The sequence below is a fragment of the Cinclus cinclus genome, chromosome 29, assembly GCF_963662255.1.
Source record: "Cinclus cinclus chromosome 29, bCinCin1.1, whole genome shotgun sequence".
Taxonomy (NCBI): Eukaryota; Metazoa; Chordata; class Aves; order Passeriformes; family Cinclidae; genus Cinclus; species Cinclus cinclus.
This window is the reverse complement of record NC_085074.1, coordinates 2719580-2740795: the sequence shown is the minus strand read 5'-3', so window position 1 is coordinate 2740795 and position 21216 is coordinate 2719580. Positions and strand designations below refer to the sequence as shown.

Genomic DNA, 21216 nt, shown 5'->3' with positions numbered 1-21216 from the left:
CAGAGCTGCCTGAGGAAACCGTGTCTGGGTCTCTGTGTCACCTTCTCTCTGTGCTTCCAGGCCTTCTTCACAGAGAAATATCTCCAAGAACACCCTGAAGATCAAGACAAAATCGAGCTGCTCAAGCAACAAATTGCTATACAGGTGTGGAATTGGGCAAGAGCCGGAGGCACTGGGGGAGTGGGGAAGAGGGGATCACGGAATCCTGGAATGGTTTGGGTGGGAAGGGGCAGGGACACCTTCCACCATCCCAGGTTGCTGCACATCCCAACCCGGCTTGGAGAAAACGTTGATATTTGAAGTGTCCTCGCTGCCACCAGCTCGGAGTCAGCAGCCGAGCTCCCTTGCTGTGTCACTGTTCACTTTCCCCTCTGCCAACCCCGACCACGTGGATTTAAATGCTTTCATTTTACCTGAGCTGTGTAGCTGGCACTCTGGGGAGCAGCAGGGCTGCTCGTGCTCCTGCAGCTCATTGTGCTCCTTCCTCAGATGCCTCTCCTGGCAGAGGGGATCCGGATCCACGGGGAGAAGCTGACGGAGCAGCTGAAGCCGCTGCACGAGCGGCTCACGTCCTGCTTCAGGGAGCTCAGGAGGAAGGTGGAGAAGCAGTACGGGGTCATAACTCTGGTGAGGGAACCTGGGTTTTGCCCCAGAGGAACCGAACTCCCCCTTTTTCCCCACCCATGGGTGGGTTTGAGGTGGTGTCACAGAACCCCAGAATCGTCAGGGTTGGGAAAGAGTTTGGGGATCATTGAGGCAAACCTGAGGCAAACCTGTGCCCGCCTTGTCACCGAGTGTCACCTCCAGGAGTTCCTGGGACACCCCCAGGGATGGGGATCCAACCCCCCCGGGCAGTTCCAATCCCTGAGCCCCCTTTCCATGGAGAAATTCCTGCTGCTGTCCACCCTGACCTCCCCTGCATGGCCCGAGGCCGTTCCCTCTGCTCCTGTCCCTGTTCCCTGGAGCAGATCCCAAATCCCCCCGGCTGTCCCCTCCTGTCAGGGAGTTGTGCAGAGCCACAAGGTCCCTCCTGATCCCCCTTTTCTCCGGGCTCAGCCCCTTCCCAGCTCCCTCAGCCCCTCCTGGGGCTCCAGCCCCTTCCCTGGACTCACCCCAGCCCCTCCATGTCCTTCCTAAACTGGGGTGCCCAGAACTGGGCACAGCACTCGGGGTGTGACCTCCCCAGTGCTGGGTACAGGGCCAGTCCCTGCCCTGGTCACGCTGGCCCCTCTGATCCCGTCCTGATCCCACCCAGGAGCCGTGATGGGCACACCTGGGCTCGTGCCCAACTGTGTCCCCAGGTCCTTCTGTGTCCATCCCTGTCCCCACCCTGCAGGACCCTTGGTTTTGTTAACCCTTCTGTCCCTGGATTCCCATAGATCCTTTTGTGTCCATCCCCTGTCCCCACCCTGCAGGACCCTTGGTTTTGTTAACCCTTCTGTCCCTGGGTTCCCATAGATCCTTTTGTGTCCATCCCCTGTCCCCACCCTGCAGGACCCTTGGTTTTGTTAACCCTTCTGTCCCTGGATTCCCATAGATCCTTTTGTGTCCATCCCCTGTCCCCACCCTGCAGGACCCTTGGTTTTGTTAACCCTTTCTGTCCCTGGGTTCAGCCCAGGGAGCCGGTCCCTGTGCAGATGCCCTCACTGTGTCTCACGGTGTTTTCCTGCAGCCCCCAGCTCTGATTGAGAGGAAGCCCAGCAGGTCGGGCTCGGTGGTGCTGCCCTACATCATGTCCTCCACCCTCAGGAGGCTCTCGGTCACCTCCGTGGCCTCCTCTGTGGCCTCCACCTCGTCCACCTCGTCCGACAGCGCTTCCTCCAGGCCAGGCTCGGACGGGTCAGTGATGGTCAGGGGGGTGTGCCTCAAACAGCATCTGAAAATCCAGCTGTGTTCCATGGAAACACCTATTCCATGGAAATGCTGCTGCTCCCTTTTACAGACAGGGCTTTGGAGCACAGCCTCTAATGCAATGCCCTCGTTATGAATTAATAAGTTTGGAATTTTTGTAAAGAAGAAGCTTGCAAATCTCTGCCTCACAAATTTATTACCGGTGTTTCAGCTTTCCCTTCGAACCGAATTGTAAGAAATTTCTAGCTTGCATTTCTCAAATTGTCAGTGAAATGCTTCATAAACACAAATCAGGTTCACTTCTAGGACCATCATTTAAACTGTGACATTTAATTCAAGCCAAAATTTCCTTTATATCTATTGGAAAAAGCAGTATTTCTGTATAAACTCAATTATAGGGCTAAATTTAGTTTCCATATTTAATTTCAAAACCATAGTATTAAACTATTATTGTGGGAATTGAAGCCCAGCTGCTGCCTCTGGAGCCCCAGTGCTTTCCCAGTTCCCACTGCCTCTGTTTCCCAGGAAAACTGGGGTGTGAGGCACCACAAAGTGCTTGATTTTAGTCAGCCAAGGGGTGAACAAGGCACAGAGCACTTGTTCCACCCTGCCTGCAGCTGCCACATGGGAACATTCCCATTCCACGTGGGAAGGAGCTGCCACACCTGGGGACGTTACCTGCTGTCACCTGTCAGTACAGTGACTTTACAGCTGGGATAACCAGAGTTTAGGTGATTTGTTCAAGGTCAGTGAACTTGTTCAAGCTGGTGGCTGAGCATGGACTGCAGCTCTGGCTCTCTCTGCAAGCAGAGCACGCTCCACCTTGGGCAAAAACCACGTCATGCTCACAATTCCAGGGGTAACAGCACAAATCCCACTGAAAAATCCGTGGTCCTGCCTGACTTCTTCACAGTAATCCCTTACACAGACTGAGAGATCACAGCTTTTTAACAAACAGCCCTTTCCATGGCTGGTGGACTCGTGATTCATGTTATTCTCATTCTTTTGGGCCACAGATCTACCCTGGAGCCTCTCTTGGAGAGGAGAATATCCACATCTTCCAGGAATGAGGAGATACCCGTGAAAGATGATGGTGACAACAGGATTAGCAAACTCAAGAGGAAGGAGTGGAGCATTAGCAAGTCTCAGGTTATTGTGGAGAAGGAGCCAGAAACAGAACTGACCTCCAAAATGGTAAAAAAAAAAAAATGATAATAATGACAGCAGTAATAAAACCCACAGCAGGAGCTGAGTGTTTCCACTGCTCTCAGCCATGCTGGGCAGGGGGAACTTCATTAAACACTGGGAGGGGCTCAAATACCAAAAAGCCTTGGTCATCTGAGTAATTCTCTTTTGTTTTTTTTTTTTTGTTGTTTTTTGTTTTTTTTTTTTTTTTTTTTTTTTGTTGTTTTTTTGTTGTTTTTTTTTTTTTTTTTAATTTGGAAAATTCGTGTCACAGGCCCAAGTGCAGCTTGGCTGGAGGCACAGACTGGGAGCAGGAGGCACTGGTGGTTCAGGGAGGTGCTGAGCAGAGCCCTGGGGTGCTCTCAGCCCTGGTTTTGTGGGGGCAAGGAGCCCCTGCACAGCCAGGCAGGGATCCAGCTGCCTAGCCAGATGTTGAGCTGCTGTCAGGCAGCCCTACTGCACAAATCAAATATCCTGTGAGGTGCAGACCCCTTGGATGGAGCAGGGAGTTGGGAGAAGATGCTCTGGTGGTTCAGTGACCAGCTCTGGAAAGCTGGATCTGCCAGGCTGTGCTCTGCTCCAGCCCCTGTGAGGGCAGGGTGGTCATTCCTGGAGGAATAAACCAGAATTTGTACCCCCAGAGGGTCACACTGTTGGGCATTAAGGCTCACAGTGGGGTTCAGAGTGGTCAGCCAAAGTACAGGGATGAGTTTCAGCCCACAGGCAGAGCTGTATGACCTTGGGATATTGTCCTGAGGGATCTGAAATCTGTGTTAGATCCTGGGATATTGTCCTGAGGGATCTGAAATCTGTGTTAGATCCTGGGATATTGTCCTGAGGGATGTGAAATCTGTGTCACACCTGGGATATTGTCCTGAGGGATGTAAAATCTGTGTTAGATCCTGGGATATTGTCCTGAGGGATGTGAAATCTGTGTTAGATCCTGGGATATTGTCCTGAGGGATCTGAAATCTGTGTTAAATCCTGGGATATTGTCCTGAGGGATGTAAAATCTGTGTCACACCTGGGATATTGTCCTGAGGGATGTAAAATCTGTGTCACACCTGGGATATTGTCCTGGTGGAGGTAAAATCTGTGTCACACCTGGGATATTGTCCTGGTGGAGGTAAAATCTGTGTCACACCCTCAGGCTGAGAGAACTGGGCACCTGGGTATTTCAGTGCTCCTCATCCCACTTAACTTGGCTGCTAATCTGATTTAACACAGGCTCTTTTTTTTTTTTTTCCACCATAACAAGAAGACACAAATTCCTGCATTTCCCTTTCCTCTCCCAAGTTCCCAGCTGAATCTGGCAGGGACAGGTAACACAGACCCATTTCCAGGAATTCTCCTCAGGTCTGAGGGATGCTGCCAGCACTTGGAGGCTGCAGAGTGTTTCTACAAAGGGGATCTGTGCTTCCAGGGTGCTGTCATTGGTGCTGACAGGATTTCCAGCCCAGGAAAACTGGGGTTGTGGGTGCTGCTGCTGCAGCAGGCCTGGCCCTCTGGAATTGCTGTTGAATAAAATCCCCAAACAGCTCTGTAGGGAAGGAGCAGTCCAGGGTTCCAGTCCTGCTTCAGGACACTGCAAAGCCCAGGAAAAGCTGCTTTTATGGCTGCTCTGCTCCAGTCAGCACAGGAGTTGGACAGAGGGGTTTTGTGCAGCTCTGCACTGAGCTGTTTGGGAGCTGGGAAACCAGGGGGAAGCCAAGACTGCCTGGGCTTTATGTGTTTTATATCCACCAGTGCGTGGTCCTCTCTGTGCACAGAGAAATCCTAAACTGCTGGGATGGGGAATTGACCTCTGAACAAGAGTTTAATTATGTGTTCAAGTGCCAGCCTGCTCTGGAAAGCAATGAACTAATATTTCAAAGGAGCCCAGTATTCATGCACTGGACTTGTGGGGCCACACTAAGGTGGCCTCATGGTTTGAGTGAGGAGCACCAAGGATGTGACACTGGAAAGAGCTGGATGCAAATTCCCAAATGCAAAGGATTTGCTTTATAAAGCCTAAAACAGACTCATTTCACAGCCCTCAGGAGCTGCAGGACACCTGCAGCCCTGACCTGCACTCAGAATTTCATTTTTCTTGATTTCTTGGAAAGACTCCACCCTCACTTCCCTCCAAAGTTTATTGACAGAACTGCAGCACTTTTTCACTGTGGTATCTTCCCTTTTTAATTAACAGCCCAAGGCCATTAAAAGCAGTTTACTGCAGCTCAGGAAGTGCCAGGGAAGCTCAGCTGTGTCCTGGGAGCAGAGAGGGTGCCTTGGACACAGCCAGACAAGGGCAGGGCTTTCACTCCTGTTCACAGCCCTGAGTTACCTGTGTGTGCTGAGAGCCCTGAGTTACCTGTGTTTGCTGATATCTATCTCTGAGTTACCTGTGTGTGCTGAGAGCCCTGAGTCACCTCTGTGTGCTGATATCCATCTCTGAGTTACCTGTGTGTGCTGGTATCTATCTCTGAGTTACCTGTGTGTGCTGGTATCTATCTCTGAGTTACCTGTGTGTGCTGGTATCTATCTCTGAGTTACCTGTGTGTGCTGGTATCTATCTCTGAGTTACCTGTGTGTGCTGATATCCATCTCTGAGTTACCTGTGTGTGCTGGTATCTATCTCTGAGTTACCTGTGTGTGCTGATATCCATCTCTGAGTTACCTGTGTGTGCTGGTATCTATCTCTGAGTTACCTGTGTGTGCTGATATCCATCTCTGAGTTACCTGTGTGTGCTGGTATCTATCTCTGAGTTACCTGTGTGTGCTGAGAGCCCTGAGTCACCTCTGTGTGCTGATATCCATCTCTGAGTTACCTGTGTTTGCTGATATCTATCTCTGAGTCACCTGTGTGTGCTGGTATCTATCTCTGAGTTACCTGTGTGTGCTGGTATCTATCTCTGAGTTACCTGTGTGTGCTGAGAGCCCTGAGTTACCTGTGTGTGCTGGTATCTGTCTCTGAGTTACCTGTGTGTGCTGGTATCTATCTCTGAATCACCTGTGTGTGCTGGTATCTATCTCTGAGTTACCTGTGTGTGCTGGTATCTATCTCTGAGTTACCTGTGTGTGCTGAGAGCCCTGAGTTACCTGTGTGTGCTGGTATCTATCTCTGAGTTACCTGTGTGTGCTGAGAGCCCTGAGTTACCTGTGTGTGCTGGTATCTATCTCTGAATCACCTGTGTGTGCTGGTATCTATCTCTGAGTTACCTGTGTGTGCTGAGAGCCCTGAGTTACCTGTGTGTGCTGGTATCTATCTCTGAGTTACCTGTGTGTGCTGGTATCTATCTCTGAGTTACCTGTGTGTGCTGGTATCTATCTCTGAATCACCTGTGTGTGCTGGTATCTATCTCTGAGTTACCTGGCTGTGCTCACCTGCAGGGTTTTGTGTCTCTCTTCCCCCCAGGGCCCGGCAGGGAAGGCCCAGAGACCCAAGAGTCTGCAGTTAGGGGACAACAGGCTGACCCTGCTCCAGAGCTCCTCGCTGCAGCAATCCACCTGCAGCCCTCCCCCCCTGACCCCCAAAACCCCCCGGACCCAGAGTAAGTCCTGCTGCTGGAATATTTTGGGAATGGCTCAAGGGAACCAGGGTGGGAGCGAGGGGCTGCTCTGAGTTAGGTCACACCACCTCAGGCTGTTGGAAATCTCCAAAATCAAGATTTATTCCGTGGAAACACCTTTCAAAACGTTACTGGTGGTCAGTGTTGTTATTCCATTTTACAGACAGGGGTTTGGAGCACAAGCACACAATGGGAATTGAACCCCCAGCTGCTGCCTCAGTTTCCCCCAGTGCGTTCCAGGTGCCCACTGAACAATTTCAGAGATTTCAGAAACATGCTGAATGTAAAACAGCACAATAATCTGATCCTGGAAAAGAAGAGGAGGACAAAAAGGCCTTTCTTGTATATTCAGGGAGTTCTGTAGTTAATTCTGCAGCAAGATTTAAACTTGACTTAAGGTAAAAACAAAAATTCCCAGGCAGTTCCACCCCTGGAACTCCATTCCTCAATCCTCTGCTCCTTTTTAAAAGAACAGAAATTCCTGGGTAGGACCTGGCTGTCTTTATTCTGTACCAACAGAATCCAGTGCAGGTAATGATCTAAAACAGCATAAAGTTGTCATGAGAGGATAAAAAAAAACAACAACAACAACAAAAACTTACCCGGGCAGAGGATGAGTTGGTGAAACAACCAGAAATAAATGTAGGAGCTTCTGTGAAGAAAGATCTGTGAAAGGAATGTGGAACCTCTCTTCCTCAGCAAGGGAATTAATTTAATTTAATTAATTTCTGGAGTTTGGGTTTTATCTGCTCTGTCAGGTGGAGCTGAAGTGGAAGTTCAGAGGAGAAGCCCCCAGAACACTCCAGATGTGCTGGTTTGAGCCGTTTGGGGAAGGGGGAACTCCTCAGGAGGGGAGCTCAGCTGGATATTGAATGGATCTCCCTTAAAACCCATGTGCAGCACCATTTCCCATTCCTTTTCCAGCTTTCTTTTTTGTTCTCTTTTCTTCTTTTTTTGGGGGGGGGTGAGGGTTGGGGGGTGGTGGGTTTTTTTTCGTTCTTTATTTTTTTGGTTCTTTTGTTGTTGTTCTTTTTCTTGTTTTTTTTTTTTTATTGGGGGGGTTGGTTTGTTTCTGTCTTTTTCTTTTTTCTTTTTTTTTTCATTTTTTGGGGTTTTTTTACTCTTTTCTTCCCCTTCTTCTTCCCCTTCTTCTTCCCCTTCTTCTTCCCCTTCTTCTTCCCCTTCTTCTTCCCCTTCTTCTTCCCCTTCTTCTTCCCCTTCTTCTTCCCCTTCTTCTTCCCCTTCTTCTTCCCCTTCTTCTTCCCCTTCTTCTTCCCCTTCTTCTTCCCCTTCTTCTTCCCCTTCTTCTTCCCCTTCTTCTTCCCCTTCTTCTTCCCCTTCTTCTTCCCCTTCTTCTTCCCCTTCTTCTTCCCCTTCTTCTTCCCCTTCTTCTTCCCCTTCTTCTTCCCCTTCTTCTTCCCCTTCTTCTTCCCCTTCTTCTTCCCCTTCTTCTTCCCCTTCTTCTTCCCCTTCTTCTTCCCCTTCTTCTTCCCCTTCTTCTTCCCCTTCTTCTTCCCCTTCTTCTTCCCCTTCTTCTTCCCCTTCTTCTTCCCCTTCTTCTTCCCCTTCTTCTTCCCCTTCTTCTTCCCCTTCTTCTTCCCCTTCTTCTTCCCCTTCTTCTTCCCCTTCTTCTTCCCCTTCTTCTTCCCCTTCTTCTTCCCCTTCTTCTTCCCCTTCTTCTTCCCCTTCTTCTTCCCCTTCTTCTTCCCCTTCTTCTCATCTCTCTTGGTTTTCTTTTTTTTGTTCTTTTTTTTTAATTATTTCTTTATTTTTTCCTTATTACTATTTTATTTTTTTTTTTGCTATTTCCTCTCTCTCTGTGTTTTTCCAGGTTTCCCCTCCTTGCAGGCTGATGGATTGGCCACCCCACCCCCCCCTCCACCCAAAAGCAAACCCTACGAGGGCAGCACCCCCAGGAACTCGGTGGAGGTGAGGAATTGGGAGCTCATGGCTTTTTGGGGAGCAGCTTTGGAGCAGCAGGCACCAGTGGAATTTTCCAAGATGCTCTTAGTGTGGTGCTGCTTGAAACCTGTCTCATCATTTCACTGCTTCACTCCCTGAAACCACAAAAGAAGGAAAAAAATTGGGGTTTTTTTTGCTTCGGGAGAAAGCAGTGCCTTGTTTTGTTTTGTTTTGTTCTGTTCTGTTTTGTTTTGTTTTCCAAGTGGGAGTTGTGTTGTCCTTGGTGTGGGGATGGGAAGAGATACAGAAAACACAGCAGCAGCAAAAGTTTCAAAAACATGATCAGCCTAAACAGTGCAATAATTCGGGCTGAAAAAGAAGTGTGGGCAGAAAATCACAATTTCCAGAGTTTTTCTCCAGTATCTTCTTCTAAGCCTCAGCTTGGCAGAACCTGATTTTACAAGCCATTAGTGACTTTAAAAAAAGCCTGTATTTAACTCCTGCCCTCTGTCTCAATCCCGTTTTCCTGTAGCAATGTCAAATTGCTTTTTCAGTGCTGTGTCACTGCAAAGGTTTTCTCTTACACCTGGGTGTCTCCAGGCTGTTCGGAATCCCTGACATGCAAATATTGTGTCAGAATTCTTCCACCTGCCCCTGAAATGAAGGTGCTGGTGATGCCACACTCATTCCATAGCAGTGGGGAGCAAAGAGAGGATTTTTTTTGTCTGTGACTGTGAGAGGGGATGGTGCCTTCCCAAAAAATGTCAGGAATTACCTCTTGCAATCGTAAGGGAGGGATCTCTTCCCAAATTCAGTTTGTGGAGAGGATTTTGGAGTGCCTGAGTGAGATAAACTGGGATTTGTCCATAAAGAATTTGAAGAGTGATCCCACTTAACTGCTTTAGCAGCACAGGAAGACAAGAAAAGAGCTCATCACTTCATTCTGTGTTGTGACACTGGAATAAAGCCTTGAAATGTGGGATGAGGAGGAAGTTTTTTGTCTTCTTTGCCCTTGATGTGGCTGGAAGGGGCTGTGTGGCTGCTGTGGTGCCGTGCCCAGCAGACAGATCCCAGCCCCAGGGATGCTCTGGGAGTTCCTGGATCAAGAGGATTTGATGAAAGAGCCTCCATCCCTTGAGTCTTGTAAGGAAACTAATTACTGCCATGTCCTGGCTGCAGCATCCCCGGGCTGGCAGCCAGAGGGGAAGGATTCACAGGGCTGGAAAGGGAGGTTGGGAAGGATTTTCTGAAGGGTTTTGTTACTTTGCTGTTGTAAAGTTGGCTCTGTCCTTCTTTGGTTAAAACAGTCCTGAAACGTTGAGTTTTGGCTGGTGAACCACACAAGCTCCTCACTCTCCTGGCCTTTCCCATCTCATTTATTTACAGGATGCCCCTAAAAACAGGCAGAGAGAACCTGAAAAAGCCCCCCCTTAGTGCAGGTTTCTGCAAGAACAAGAAACACCCTCCGGGCCCCTCTGCAGGATGGGGTTGTTTAATGAGAACTGCCCTTGCTCCCATTTCGGGGGGTTCAGTTTTGCCCTTCTGATCCGAACACATTTTACATCCTTTTGGTGCAGCTGTTCCAGCCAGCTGGAGAAAAAAAATCTGAGTTTTGTAAGCTGGAAGGAAATGGGTTTGTTGCTGCTTTACTGCTCACCTAAAGGAGGGAGAAGTGCTGAAGTTGGGCTGCAGGTCAGAAGCAATGAAAGTCCACCCTGGGCATACTTCAGCAACTAAAACATTTCACCTTCTGTGGTTTCCTGGGGATCTGTCCGTGTTTGGCCCCATCATGTGGAGCCAGGGCTGAACTCCAAGCTTTGCTCCTGAAAGAACCATCAGGACCTTTTGGGTTTCTCATTTGGTGAAGCCAAACTCCTTCCACTTGCCAGCAATGGTTTATTTTATTTTAATTTAATTTTATTTCTATTCTATTCTATTCTATTCTATCCTCTTTATTTTATTCTCTTCTATTTTATTCTATTTTATTCTATTCTCTTCTATTCTCTTCTATTTTATTTTATTCTATTTTATTCTCTTCTCTTCTATTTTATTTTATTATTTTATTCTATTTTATTTTATTCTATTTTATTCTATTTTATTTTATTCTATTTTATTTTATTCTATTTTATTATTTTATTCTATTTTATTCTATTTTATTTTATTCTATTTTATTTTATTCTATTTTATTTTATTTTATTTTATTTTATTTTATTTTATTTTATTTTATTTTATTGTATTTTATTTTATTTTATTTTTCTGTGTGTTTCCATCTCCTCAGGTTGCTCCACCGCTGCCCACCAGACGTGAGGCCAAACCTCCCCCTCCACCCCCCAAAGCCAGGAAATGCAGCGTGGTGTCCTCGGAGCAGGGGCTGCAGTGAGGCCCGGGGGTCCCAGCAGCAGCGAGCTTCGTTCCCTGCTGCTGTCCCCTGCCATTCCACCACTCCCCCTGGAGCTTTCCTGGGAAACGCCACGGAAGGATTTTGGGCTCGGATTCCCTCCCCTCCGTTTGTGCAGTACCGACTCGCTAATCCAGACGTCTCCCTGCTGGAATTCTTCTCTCTCCTGGTTTTGTCTGTGCCCAGTTCCTCACTGCTGCAGTCCCAGTGTAACTGGGAATCCCGGGCTGGTCTGACTGGTGGGATCACTGGGGTTTCCTGCCTGGGTCGGGGTCTCCGCTCAGCTTGTGCTTGGTTTGGCACAAGATCTCATGTTGTGTTTTTTAACGGGGAGGGGAAAATCCCTCCTGAGAATGGTTGAGATGGCAGGAGCTGCACTTTTGCCAGGGTTGGACTGGCACCACCTGCACCAATACCAGGACTTTACTGGTACCAGTTCCATAAACAGCTTGTGACCTGATTATTTATCATCAATAGAGATGAAGATTTTGCTTTCTCTTCTAGGAAATAATTTTGTTTGTTAATTCTGTCATTTTGCTTCTGATGATCTTGCAGAAGTTGGGAAGAGCCAGGAAAACCCTGCTGCGTGTGCTGCTCCTGGCAGGAAATACAATTCTTGTTGGGCTGGGGGGTCACAGGCCCTTACTGTGCAAAACGGATTTCTGACCTTACAGCAAAACCAAAGTTTGTTAAACCTAATGAAAAGTTTCCTCAGCAAAGGTTCTTTCAGGGGAAACCCAACCCGACAAAACCCAACCCCACAAAACCCAACCCCACAAAACCCAGCCCCACAAAACCCAACCCGACAAAACCCAGCCCGACAAAACCCAGCCCGACAAAACCCAGCCCCACAAAACCCAACCCCACAAAACCCAACCTGACAAAACCCAGCCCCACAACACCCAACCCCACAAAACCCAACCCCACAAAACCCAGCCCGACAAAACCCAACCCCACAAAACCCAACCTGACAAAACCCAGCCCCACAAAACCCAACCCCACAACACCCAGCCCCACAAAACCCAGCCCCACAAAACCCAACCCCACAACACCCAGCCCCACAAAACCCAGCCCCACAAAACCCAACCCCACAAAACCCAACCCCACAAAACCCAGCCCCACAAAACCCAGCCCCACAAAACCCAACCCCACAACACCCAGCCCCACAAAACCCAGCCCCACAAAACCCAGCCCCACAAAACCCAACCCCACAACACCCAACCCCACAACACCCAGCCCCAGGAGGGTTTTGTTCAGACTGAAGATGGCATTTTCTCGTGTCCTTCCCGATCGTTCCGGCGCGGCTGCAGGAGCTGCTCTGGGAGCAGATTGCTGTGGTCCCAGAGCCATCCCACATCCCATCACCTCCAGCTCGGAGCTGCTGTGGAGGTGGCACTGCAGTCACATCCCATCCATCCCCACGCACTTCCAGCTGCCTGCGGGCTGCTGCTTCTCAGGGGAAACCTTGGGAATCTCCCTGGACACCCTGGCCAGGCTCCCCCCTCTCCGGGCACTGTAGGACGCGTCAGCTTCTTGTGTTCTTGGACACAAACGCTGCTTGACTTGAAAACCACTGGGTTTTCTTGTCTCTCCATTTTCTGTCTGATCTCCCTGCCTTCTGTGCTGCCTTCCTGCTGCTCTCACTCCAGCCCCGGGAGCCTCTGGAACTTCCCTTCAGCACCAGCTTTTGGTCTGGGCTGAGAATTTTGCTTCAGGCAGAAGGACGGGATGCGCTCTGAGTTGTCTGCAGTGCGTTTTGACAGCACCTATTGTTAATTCAGAGCCTTTCCCCGCTCTGCATCTGCCCCTGACCTGAGGTTCGGGTCCTGCTGGGAGCAGGTTGGGTTTAACCCTTGCAGTGCATCAGCAGAAGCAGAGGAGGCTGACTGGGGATCCCAGGAATGGTTTCCCTGGTGCGGGCAAACAGACTGAGCTCTCAGGTTCGGGTGTTTTGGTTTTAAGTCGCTTCGGAGTCTTCTTTTCCAGCCTTTTTGTTCTGCTTTAACAGCCTCACCACGTGGAGGTTGTTAAAACCTTGTGCACCCAGGTTTTTTCCTGGAGAAGGGAACCACTCCATGCAAAAAGCAGGAGGAGCTCTGACCTTGGGAAGAATTTTGCAGCTGACCCTTTAACCAGCTTTTTGCTCTTTTACTCGAGGAGATTCGGCTCTGGTTGTATTTTTTACAGTTCCAGGGTTCTGAAGAGAACCCTTGGGATGTCAGTGGTCAGCGATCCCTCCCTTCCCTGGGTGAGAGCAGTTCCACCTTCAGCTCTGCTCTGCCCTGAAACTGCTGCTCTCACCTTAAACCTCACCTGCGTTTGCTGCTCACCAGTTCAGGCTTCTCCTCTCCCTCCCTGTGCCTGCCCAGTTGGGCACTGGGATGGGCACCCTGTGAACTGGGAGGAGAGGAGCAGCTGACAATAAAGAGTTCAGAAGAAGTTTTCCCTTCCGGGGAGGTTTTGGGCATTTTCACTGGCAGATTTCCCAGAAAGGGCTCTAAACTGGGTTCATTATTTTCCTTTCTCAGCATTATTTATGTTCTAGAGTTTGTAAACTTGGCCCACTCCTCCTCCTCCTCCTCCTCCTCCTCCTCCTTTTGGCAAGGTCCCCAGGTTGGTGTCCAGTTCTCTTACCTGGCTGGTAAAAGTTGGCATCACTGGCTCAGAGGTGCAGGATGGAATTTCTGTTCTGTGCCCAAATTATTCAGGGTTTTGGGTCAATTTTAGGGGAAAAAAAATCATCCAAGTGTCAGATTTTTAAAGGAAATTGGACATTTCAGTGTGTGAGGTAGAACAGGACATTAGACTGATTTTAAATAAGTGGAATTTAATGCTCACTCGTAGAAGAAATCCCATCAGAACCCTGATTTTTTTTTTAAGTGTTTGCTCCTTGCTTGGCTACCTGCCTGACCTGAGTTGTTGTGAGATTTAATTTTCAGAGACAATTTTAGGTGTCTCTACCTTGTTGTGTTTTTGGGTTTTTTTTTAAACGAGAATCATCTCTTCAGGTTAATGAGGTGCTTTAGGAAATGCCTCTATTGTGTTTTAAACGGGAGGCTCACAAACGGGAATAGCACAGTCCGTGATGATGATCTCTGCACGCCACAAATCACAGCAATTTCTGCCCAATTCGTGGTTTTGAATAAAATCTCAAAACATCCACTCTGCAGAGGAGACAAAACCTAATCCCATTTCAGAGCCAAGCTGTTCAAAACTGCTGTGAAATTCTAAATCTTTGAGGATTTCAGATTTTCTCCTTTGGAGAAATGTGCTCGACACTTGTTTTCCTGGAGCTTTTAATTAAAATTTGTCATGCTGTGATAAATTCCTTTAAAAAATGTGACAGCCTCTAATCCACATGAGGGGAGCAGGCAGTTTTGCCTTTCACTGGATTATGGGATTAGGAAAGGACACAAATTCCAGGGACAGCAGCTCTGTGCTCTGCAGTGCTCCAGGGTGGATGTCAGAGGATTTTTTTTTGGGAATCTGTATCCCATAAACTCCCTGCTCTCAGCCCAGTGTTTTCTCCAGACTCACAACGAGTTGGACTTGAAGCAACAAAGCCCCAGATTTTCCTCTCCTTATTTATTTTTCTCATTGTAAATGGAAATAAGTAACTTTAAATCTGTAATTTAACTAATTTTTTTTTACATAGTGAAAACATTCCTGACCTGCTTTTGCTACCTTCTTTTGATTATATTTTATTTTTAATTAAAAACTTGAACTTATTTTTACTGTTGCAGACCAAATCCTCTGGTGAAGCAGGGTGAGCTTTTCCAAAGACTACAGCAGGGAGGAAAAATAAACAAATAATGTGATTTTTATGGCACGAGTTTCACCTGATTCTTCTCTCTGAACATGAATTAAAGCACCTTTGGGGCAGTTTGGGCACTACAGGGGTCACTCAGAGGAGGTTCACACCTTCAGGACCGTGTTCTTCAGGTCCACGTGGTGCTGGTTTGTATTTTTGGGCAGAGGTGGAAGCTCCCAAGTTCACCCCAGTGTACATTTGATTAATTTTGCTCACTGTGGCATTACAAAGGTTTAATCACTCTGAACCCTGGGACGTTTGTTGTGAATTCAGGAGGATTTGGGGGCTGTGGAAGGAGCTTTTGGTGTGTTCTGGGATCCTGGATTGGTGGTTTCATTGCAAACCCACTTTTGCAGACTGAAAATGAGATGTTGGGGGTTTTTTTTGTTTGTTTGTTTTTTTTTTTCAGTCTTGTGCAACTGAATCAGTTAAAAATACAGCTTTAAAGTGTCTCTGGAGAGAGCAGGAGCTTTGGAAAGGACTGCAGCTCTCTGGGTAAATGCCACATGATTCACTAGATCTGTAAAGCAAGGTGTACAAATTTCCGTGGGGTTTTATTTTTTTGGTTTTTTTTTTTTTTAATGTAACGAATTTGTTGTAAAGTTTGTAAATACATTTTTAAAATAAATGTAGTTTCTATGATTGAACCAGAAAAGAAGAGCAGTAAAAGTCTTTCTTCACAGACCACTGATGGACAGGGGAGTTAATTCCAAAAGTTTATTATTTTATCAAGGTTTCCTTGCTGTTTTACCCAGAGAGGAGTGAGATGGGGCCGTGGCTTTGTCTGGACATGTGAAACAAAAGTTGTCACATCCAAATTGTCCCAGCAGGACTCAAAGCAGACCCTGCTCTGCTGCTCCCACTCTGGACTGGGATGTTTTCTCTTCTACAGAAATCCAATAATCTACACAACAATATTCCAGTATTTTAATGCATTTATTCACATATCGATCCAAGCAAAGACCATTTGAGGAGGAATTTATTTTAGCCCAGGTTTGAGACCTCACTCTGGCTCTGTGGCTCCATTTGGCTTTGGGGTTAAACTTTTCTTCTGCCTTCTCTCTCCACCATCCTCTCCTGTAACCACACACCAAATTCTGGCTTTAAAGAGCACAGAAGACTTTGGGGATGGAATTTTCAGGTGCTAAAATAGCACAGAGTTGAAGCCCTGGGGTGATTTGGATGGGGATGAACTGGGTGAATATCTGGGGGTTTGTTCCCTGTTTTTGTGCTCCCTCCCACCTTCCCCAGGAAATAAAAAGTGGAATTTTTATGGTGGGGTGAAACTTTTCCAGCCACTCCCTTTCTCTGCCTGTTTGATATTCCTGTAGCAGCTCCAGGAATGTGTTAGGTTGGACAAGCTGAGTGTGGAAAAAGCTTCATTTCTTTTGTGTGTTATTAAGCAGCAAGAAATGAGGAGTTCCTGAGCAAACCTCAGGATCTGGTGGGGTTTGGTCCTTTCAGCTCTGCAAAGACAAGCCAAGTTTCCCTTGGTGAGCCAGAAAAGACTCATTTCAAATATCCTGGTAAAAATTCTGGTGTGTTTTCCTGCCTAAAATCATCTCTTGCAGGAAAAAAAAATACTTGAGAATAGTAATTTACTTCTGCTGGCTCTTCACTGTGCAGGCAGTGCTGCTGGAAGTCACAATTCCAGTACATGTTCAGTACAAATAGGAGTAAAGATGAGCTAAAATCGTATTTATTTCAGTAGTTTGTGCATGAAAATCCAGTGGAATTCAGGCTCTGCATCACTGTTCCTGATTTGAGGAGCCTTTTCCAGGCCTGGCTCCTCGCTGAGAGGCTGGAGAGGCTTTCAAGCACTCAGAGCTTTGGGGTTTGGATTCAAATTGGCAGTAGAGGTTGATCTTTGGGGACGGCCCAGGGACACTTCCCAGGAAATGGTGGCCATCTGGCCCTACCAAGGAGTTGCTGGGTTAATGAATTTTTAATCACATTTTTCCTGAGAAGGCTCAGGGTGTGTCAGTGCACTCAGGTGGCAGGGCTGTGCTGTCACTGCTGTGCAGCAGCTGATGGAAATGCAGTGCCCAGCCTGGGGACCCTGGGAGCTGCAGCCTCCATCTGTCCTGGGAGCTACAGCTGCAGGGACTGGGACAGCTCTGGGACTGGGACAGGGACTGGGACAGCTCTGGGACAGGGACAGGGACAGTCCTGGAACAGGGACATCCCTGGAACAGGAACATCCCTGGGACTGGGACAGGGACATCCCTGGAACAGGGACAGGGACAGGGACAGGGACAGGGACAGGGACAGGGACAGCTCTGGGACAGGGACAGGGACAGCTCTGGGACTGGGACAGGGACTGGGACAGTCCTGGGACAGGGACAGCTCTGGGACAGGGACTGGGACAGCTCTGGGACTGGGACAGGGACTGGGACAGTCCTGGGACAGGGACAGCTCTGGGACAGGGACTGGGACAGCTCTGGGACTGGGACAGGGACAGTCCTGGAACAGGGACATCCCTGGAACAGGAACATCCCTGGGACAGGGACAGGGACAGCTCTGGGACAGGGACAGGGACAGCTCTGGGACAGGGACTGGGACAGGGACAGTCCTGGGACAGGGACAGGGACTGGGACAGCCCAGGGACAGTCCTGGGACAGGGACAGGGACTGGGACATCGCTGGGACTGGGACAGGGACTGGGACATCCCTCGGACAGGGACAGCCCTGGGGAAGGGACAGCCCTGGGGAATTCACTGTGGCTTCCTGGGGAGCTGGGCTTGGTGTGGGTTAATTCAGCCACTGCTCCAAGGGGAGCTTTGCAATGATGGATCCCTGTCCTGGGAGTGATTTGGGAACGGTGCAGGTGACACTGAGGGACCAGTGTCATTCTGGGTAATTTTGGTCCTTGGAAGGTGTCCCTGCCCATGGGTCACTTCCAACCCAAACCATCCTGGGATTCCATAATAAAGGCAGAGCCAGTATTTCCTCATGTGAGTTAAACTTCACTCCCTCTTCCTCCTCTCCACCTTTTTTATCCCCCTCCCCTTCTACATTTTCTTTAAAATTTTCCCATGGTGGTGACAGAAAAAGCACATTACTCACCATGGCTTCCTTCAGATCCCTGATCCTGGAATCCTGGTACGAGCCTGGGCACTCATTCTGCTGCACCTCCTCTAATTTTTCCATTTCATTTGCAACCTGGATTGGAAAAGTGACACGAGGAAGTGATACAACCTTCAGGAAGGGAGAGTTTTCTGCCAAAAAAGTGACTCTACCCCAGCTGGAGATGGGAGACAAAACTGTTCCACTACACAACTGAAATTCAACTTTTCCTCAGGAACCCCAGGAATGCTGGAATGAGGAGGAACCAGACAAGAAGTATTGATGGGGAAAAAAGGGGAAAACCATCAATGGACAGAACCTTCCACATGTGCTTTGTCATTCAATTGCTGAGCAACCACCACGTGCAAAATGCCAAAATTTTAAGGGAAGTGGAGGAATTGCCATAAAATAACCCATCAGAATGTTGGAATTTAGGGAGAGGATGAAACCAAATTTAACCTGAACCTCAGAGCTCCATCTCTCCCTTGGAGCTGGCTGCCCAAATTATTCCACAGTGCTTCAGTGAAACTTCAGAGGTTTTTATAAACAGTGATTATAAAAATATATCTCTTTTTTTTCTCCCTACAGTAGTTTTACTTCTGCCAGCTACAAGGTGCTGTTCTTTATGCCAGGCTGACAAATGTCACCTCACTCCTTCTTTTCCAGATCCTACTTCAAACCATGTGTTAACCCCCAGATCTGGGGGTGTTTGGGGGGACAGGCACAGGGACAGGTTTAGAGGGAAGCCTTTGGCATTTTTGGCTGCATTTTTCGAAGCCAGTGTTGTTTCCTTCAGGGAGCTCCTGACTCTGACCCTAACAGGGGCATCACTTTATCACATTTTAAAAAATTAAATTACAATTAAAAATTAAATGGAAAGCTCGAGAGATTGTATTTCGTGTTCCGACTCAGATGTTTATTAATTCTTATCCATGTTACAGTGAGTTCTGCAGCACTTCAAGCTAACAAACTAAAAATTGAGACCTATCTCACTCTCTACAAGGCCTTTTAAGCCCAAACTGTCCAGTTAAGAAATGACACCTCAATTATTTTTACTTTAAACTCAATAACCAACCACCTGTGACCCACAAGGTGGAATTTTCTATCCAATTACAAAAATACCACCTAAACCCATGAGGGAAAAGGTGAAGAAGAAAGAAACCTTCAGCCTAAAACCTTCATCTTGCTATATATTTATTACTGTATTCTAAACCCACAAATTCCAAATTTTTCACCATGTGACAATACACACTTCTATTCAAACTACAAACCCATAATCCCAGTTCTATCACTGGGATGAACTGGGAATTTTGGAAGCTTTCTCCAAAGTGTTTGGTTTTTTTTGGGTTTTTTTTGGTTTTTTTTTTGTTTGTTTGTTTTTGTTTTTGGGGTTTTTTGTTGGTTTTTTTGGGTTTGTTTGGTTTTTTTTGTTTGTTTGTTTGGTTTGGTTTGTTTTTTTTTTTTTTTCCTGGGGGGGGAGGTCAGTGCCTGTCAGCACAGAAAATCCAAAATTCTTCAGTTTCCAGCCCAGGACCCACCTCCTGCAATGGTCCCAGCAGGACCTGGGTGCTCCTCTTGCCTCCTGGCTGGAGGCCATAGGACCAGTGCTGAGCCAGGCACAGCCCCATGGCCAGCACACACAGCAGGACACTGGCCACCATCCTCCTGGACTGCTCCATCCTGGCAGAGACAAAAAAAAAAAAAAAAAAAAAAAAAAAAAAAAAAATAAAAACCCCACCTGTCTGGTCAGAAAACATTGCAGCTCCACGTGCACCTTGGGGAGGGATGGGAACGAGGCATTTCTGAGTCACAGAATTGTGGGATGTGCTCAGCTGCAAGGGAATCACTGGGATCGTGGAATTCCAGCTCAGGCACCCCAAAAATCCCACCCTGTGCCCGCTCCAGTTCTGATCTGCACCTCCTGGGTAGGAGCCCCAGCTGGATTTGAAGCCTCTCCAAGTGTGGATTAGCTCACTTGAAAGAGATTGGGCATCTGAAAGATTGGGATGCGGATCTAAATTAGGATTGCTGAGTTCCAGGCGTGTGTGGAGCTCAAAGGTTGAGTTCCCTGGTGGTGTTTGGCAGATGTGTTCAGCTGGCTTCTGCTCTGATGTCCCTGCTCCATAAAAACTGCCCTTTGCAGTCTCTTGTAATCCTTTTTTTTTTTTTTTTTTAATAGGAGCATCTGTAAGCACCGGATAAATAAAAAGGGAGTGAGGGATGTTGGTCCAGCACATTACCTGCTGCCTGGGAGAGGTTGTGGAGTAACTCCAGCTCTTCTCCTCTGGAAAATGTCTGTAAATGTGCTCTCAGTTCACTTTTTATACCCAAGAACCCCAGTGCTGCCCCTTCCCCAGCAGGAGATTTTTTCCACCTCTCCCTCCCAGGCTGTAATTTTGGTGTTAGTGTTACAGTGGCTGTCATGCAGCACAAGTAAAGCCCATAATTGGAACACCCCGGTGCAGCAATTAACTTCAGCTCTTTCCTCCAAGAGCCATAAAAGTAAGAGCCTTGTTTTTAAGAGGTTGTAAATCCCACGCTGGGATCCAGCTGATCCTGCTGGGAAATGCAGGAGCTTTTCTGTCAGTGAGTTCTGGTTCCTTTAGCAAAAGTTCTTGGGTGAGTTTGAGTTGTTGAGGGTGTGAAATGAGTGAGGAGTTGAGCTCAGTGTTTAAGAATCCTGGGATGTTTTGGGTTGGAAAAGACCTTAAATTCATCTGTTTCCAGCCCTGCCATGGACAGGGACACCTTCCCCTATCCCAGGGTGTTCCAGGCCCTGTCCAGCCTGGCTTTGGACACTTCCAGGGATGGAGAATCCAGGATCCAACACCTCGTGCCCATCTTCATTTACATCAGGTGTGAAGGAAAAAACCCTTCTGTGCTCAGACTAAGTACCCAGAGCAGTTTGAAATCCTCCTTAATAATAAAATTCAGGTGCCTTGGTGTTCCTTGCTCTATAAAATGCCAGGTGGGATTAAACTGGACGAGTCTATGATATTAAATGGAATTTGTTGGCATGATGGAGTCCCTGGTGCGAAGGGGATCCCTAAAAATCCTTTCTAGAAGGGCCTGGAGTGACAGGGATAAGGGGAATGGGTTTAAACTGACAAGAGAAGAGGCTTAAGGTTGGGAAGAAATATATAATTAGATTATATTAGGATGAATTCCTTCCCTGTGAGGGTGGGGAGGGGCTGGGATGGAATTCCCAGAGGAGCCGTGGCTGCCCCTGGATCCCTGGAAGTGCCCAAGGCCTTGGAGCACCCTGGGGCAGAGGGGGGTGCTGGGGATGGAATTGATGGGAATTATCCTCAATTATCCTCTTCCAACCCAAACCATTCCACAATTCCTTGTTTTTCAGTCTTGAGAGTTTGTGCACTGCAGGTTTATAAAGATTTATTTGCATGCAGGAGTTCAATTCAGTACTTTTGACTGCAGAAATTGTATTTTTCCCCC

The 21216-nt window shown here is 47.8% G+C and overlaps 2 protein-coding genes across 4 annotated transcripts in view; one reads left to right on the top strand and one right to left on the bottom strand.

Moving 5' to 3' along the window:
• Positions 1 to 11119, top strand: part of DOCK5 (dedicator of cytokinesis 5) — a 74134-nt gene extending 63015 nt beyond the window's left edge. The window contains exons 45-52 of one of the 3 annotated variants that reach the window (XM_062510761.1): positions 61 to 144; positions 490 to 627; positions 1673 to 1839; positions 2868 to 3045; positions 4380 to 4392; positions 6444 to 6569; positions 8419 to 8516; positions 10768 to 11119. In XM_062510761.1, the coding sequence (XP_062366745.1) occupies positions 61 to 144; positions 490 to 627; positions 1673 to 1839; positions 2868 to 3045; positions 4380 to 4392; positions 6444 to 6569; positions 8419 to 8516; positions 10768 to 10869 (906 nt within the window). In that variant the 3' untranslated portion in view covers positions 10870 to 11119. Of the gene's footprint in view, positions 1 to 60; positions 145 to 489; positions 628 to 1672; positions 1840 to 2867; positions 4693 to 6433; positions 6570 to 8418; positions 8517 to 10767 lie in introns of those variants that run through there. The other 2 variants (XM_062510760.1, XM_062510762.1) reach the window with 2 other exon arrangements.
• On the bottom strand, positions 8328 to 20237 carry GNRH1 (gonadotropin releasing hormone 1). The gene is given in 3 exon segments (XM_062510763.1): positions 8328 to 8644; positions 17764 to 17859; positions 19302 to 20237. Coding segments are annotated over 3 exon segments (957 nt in total). The 5' UTR covers positions 20001 to 20237; the 3' UTR covers positions 8328 to 8482.
• Positions 20238 to 21216: the final 979 nt, after the last annotated feature.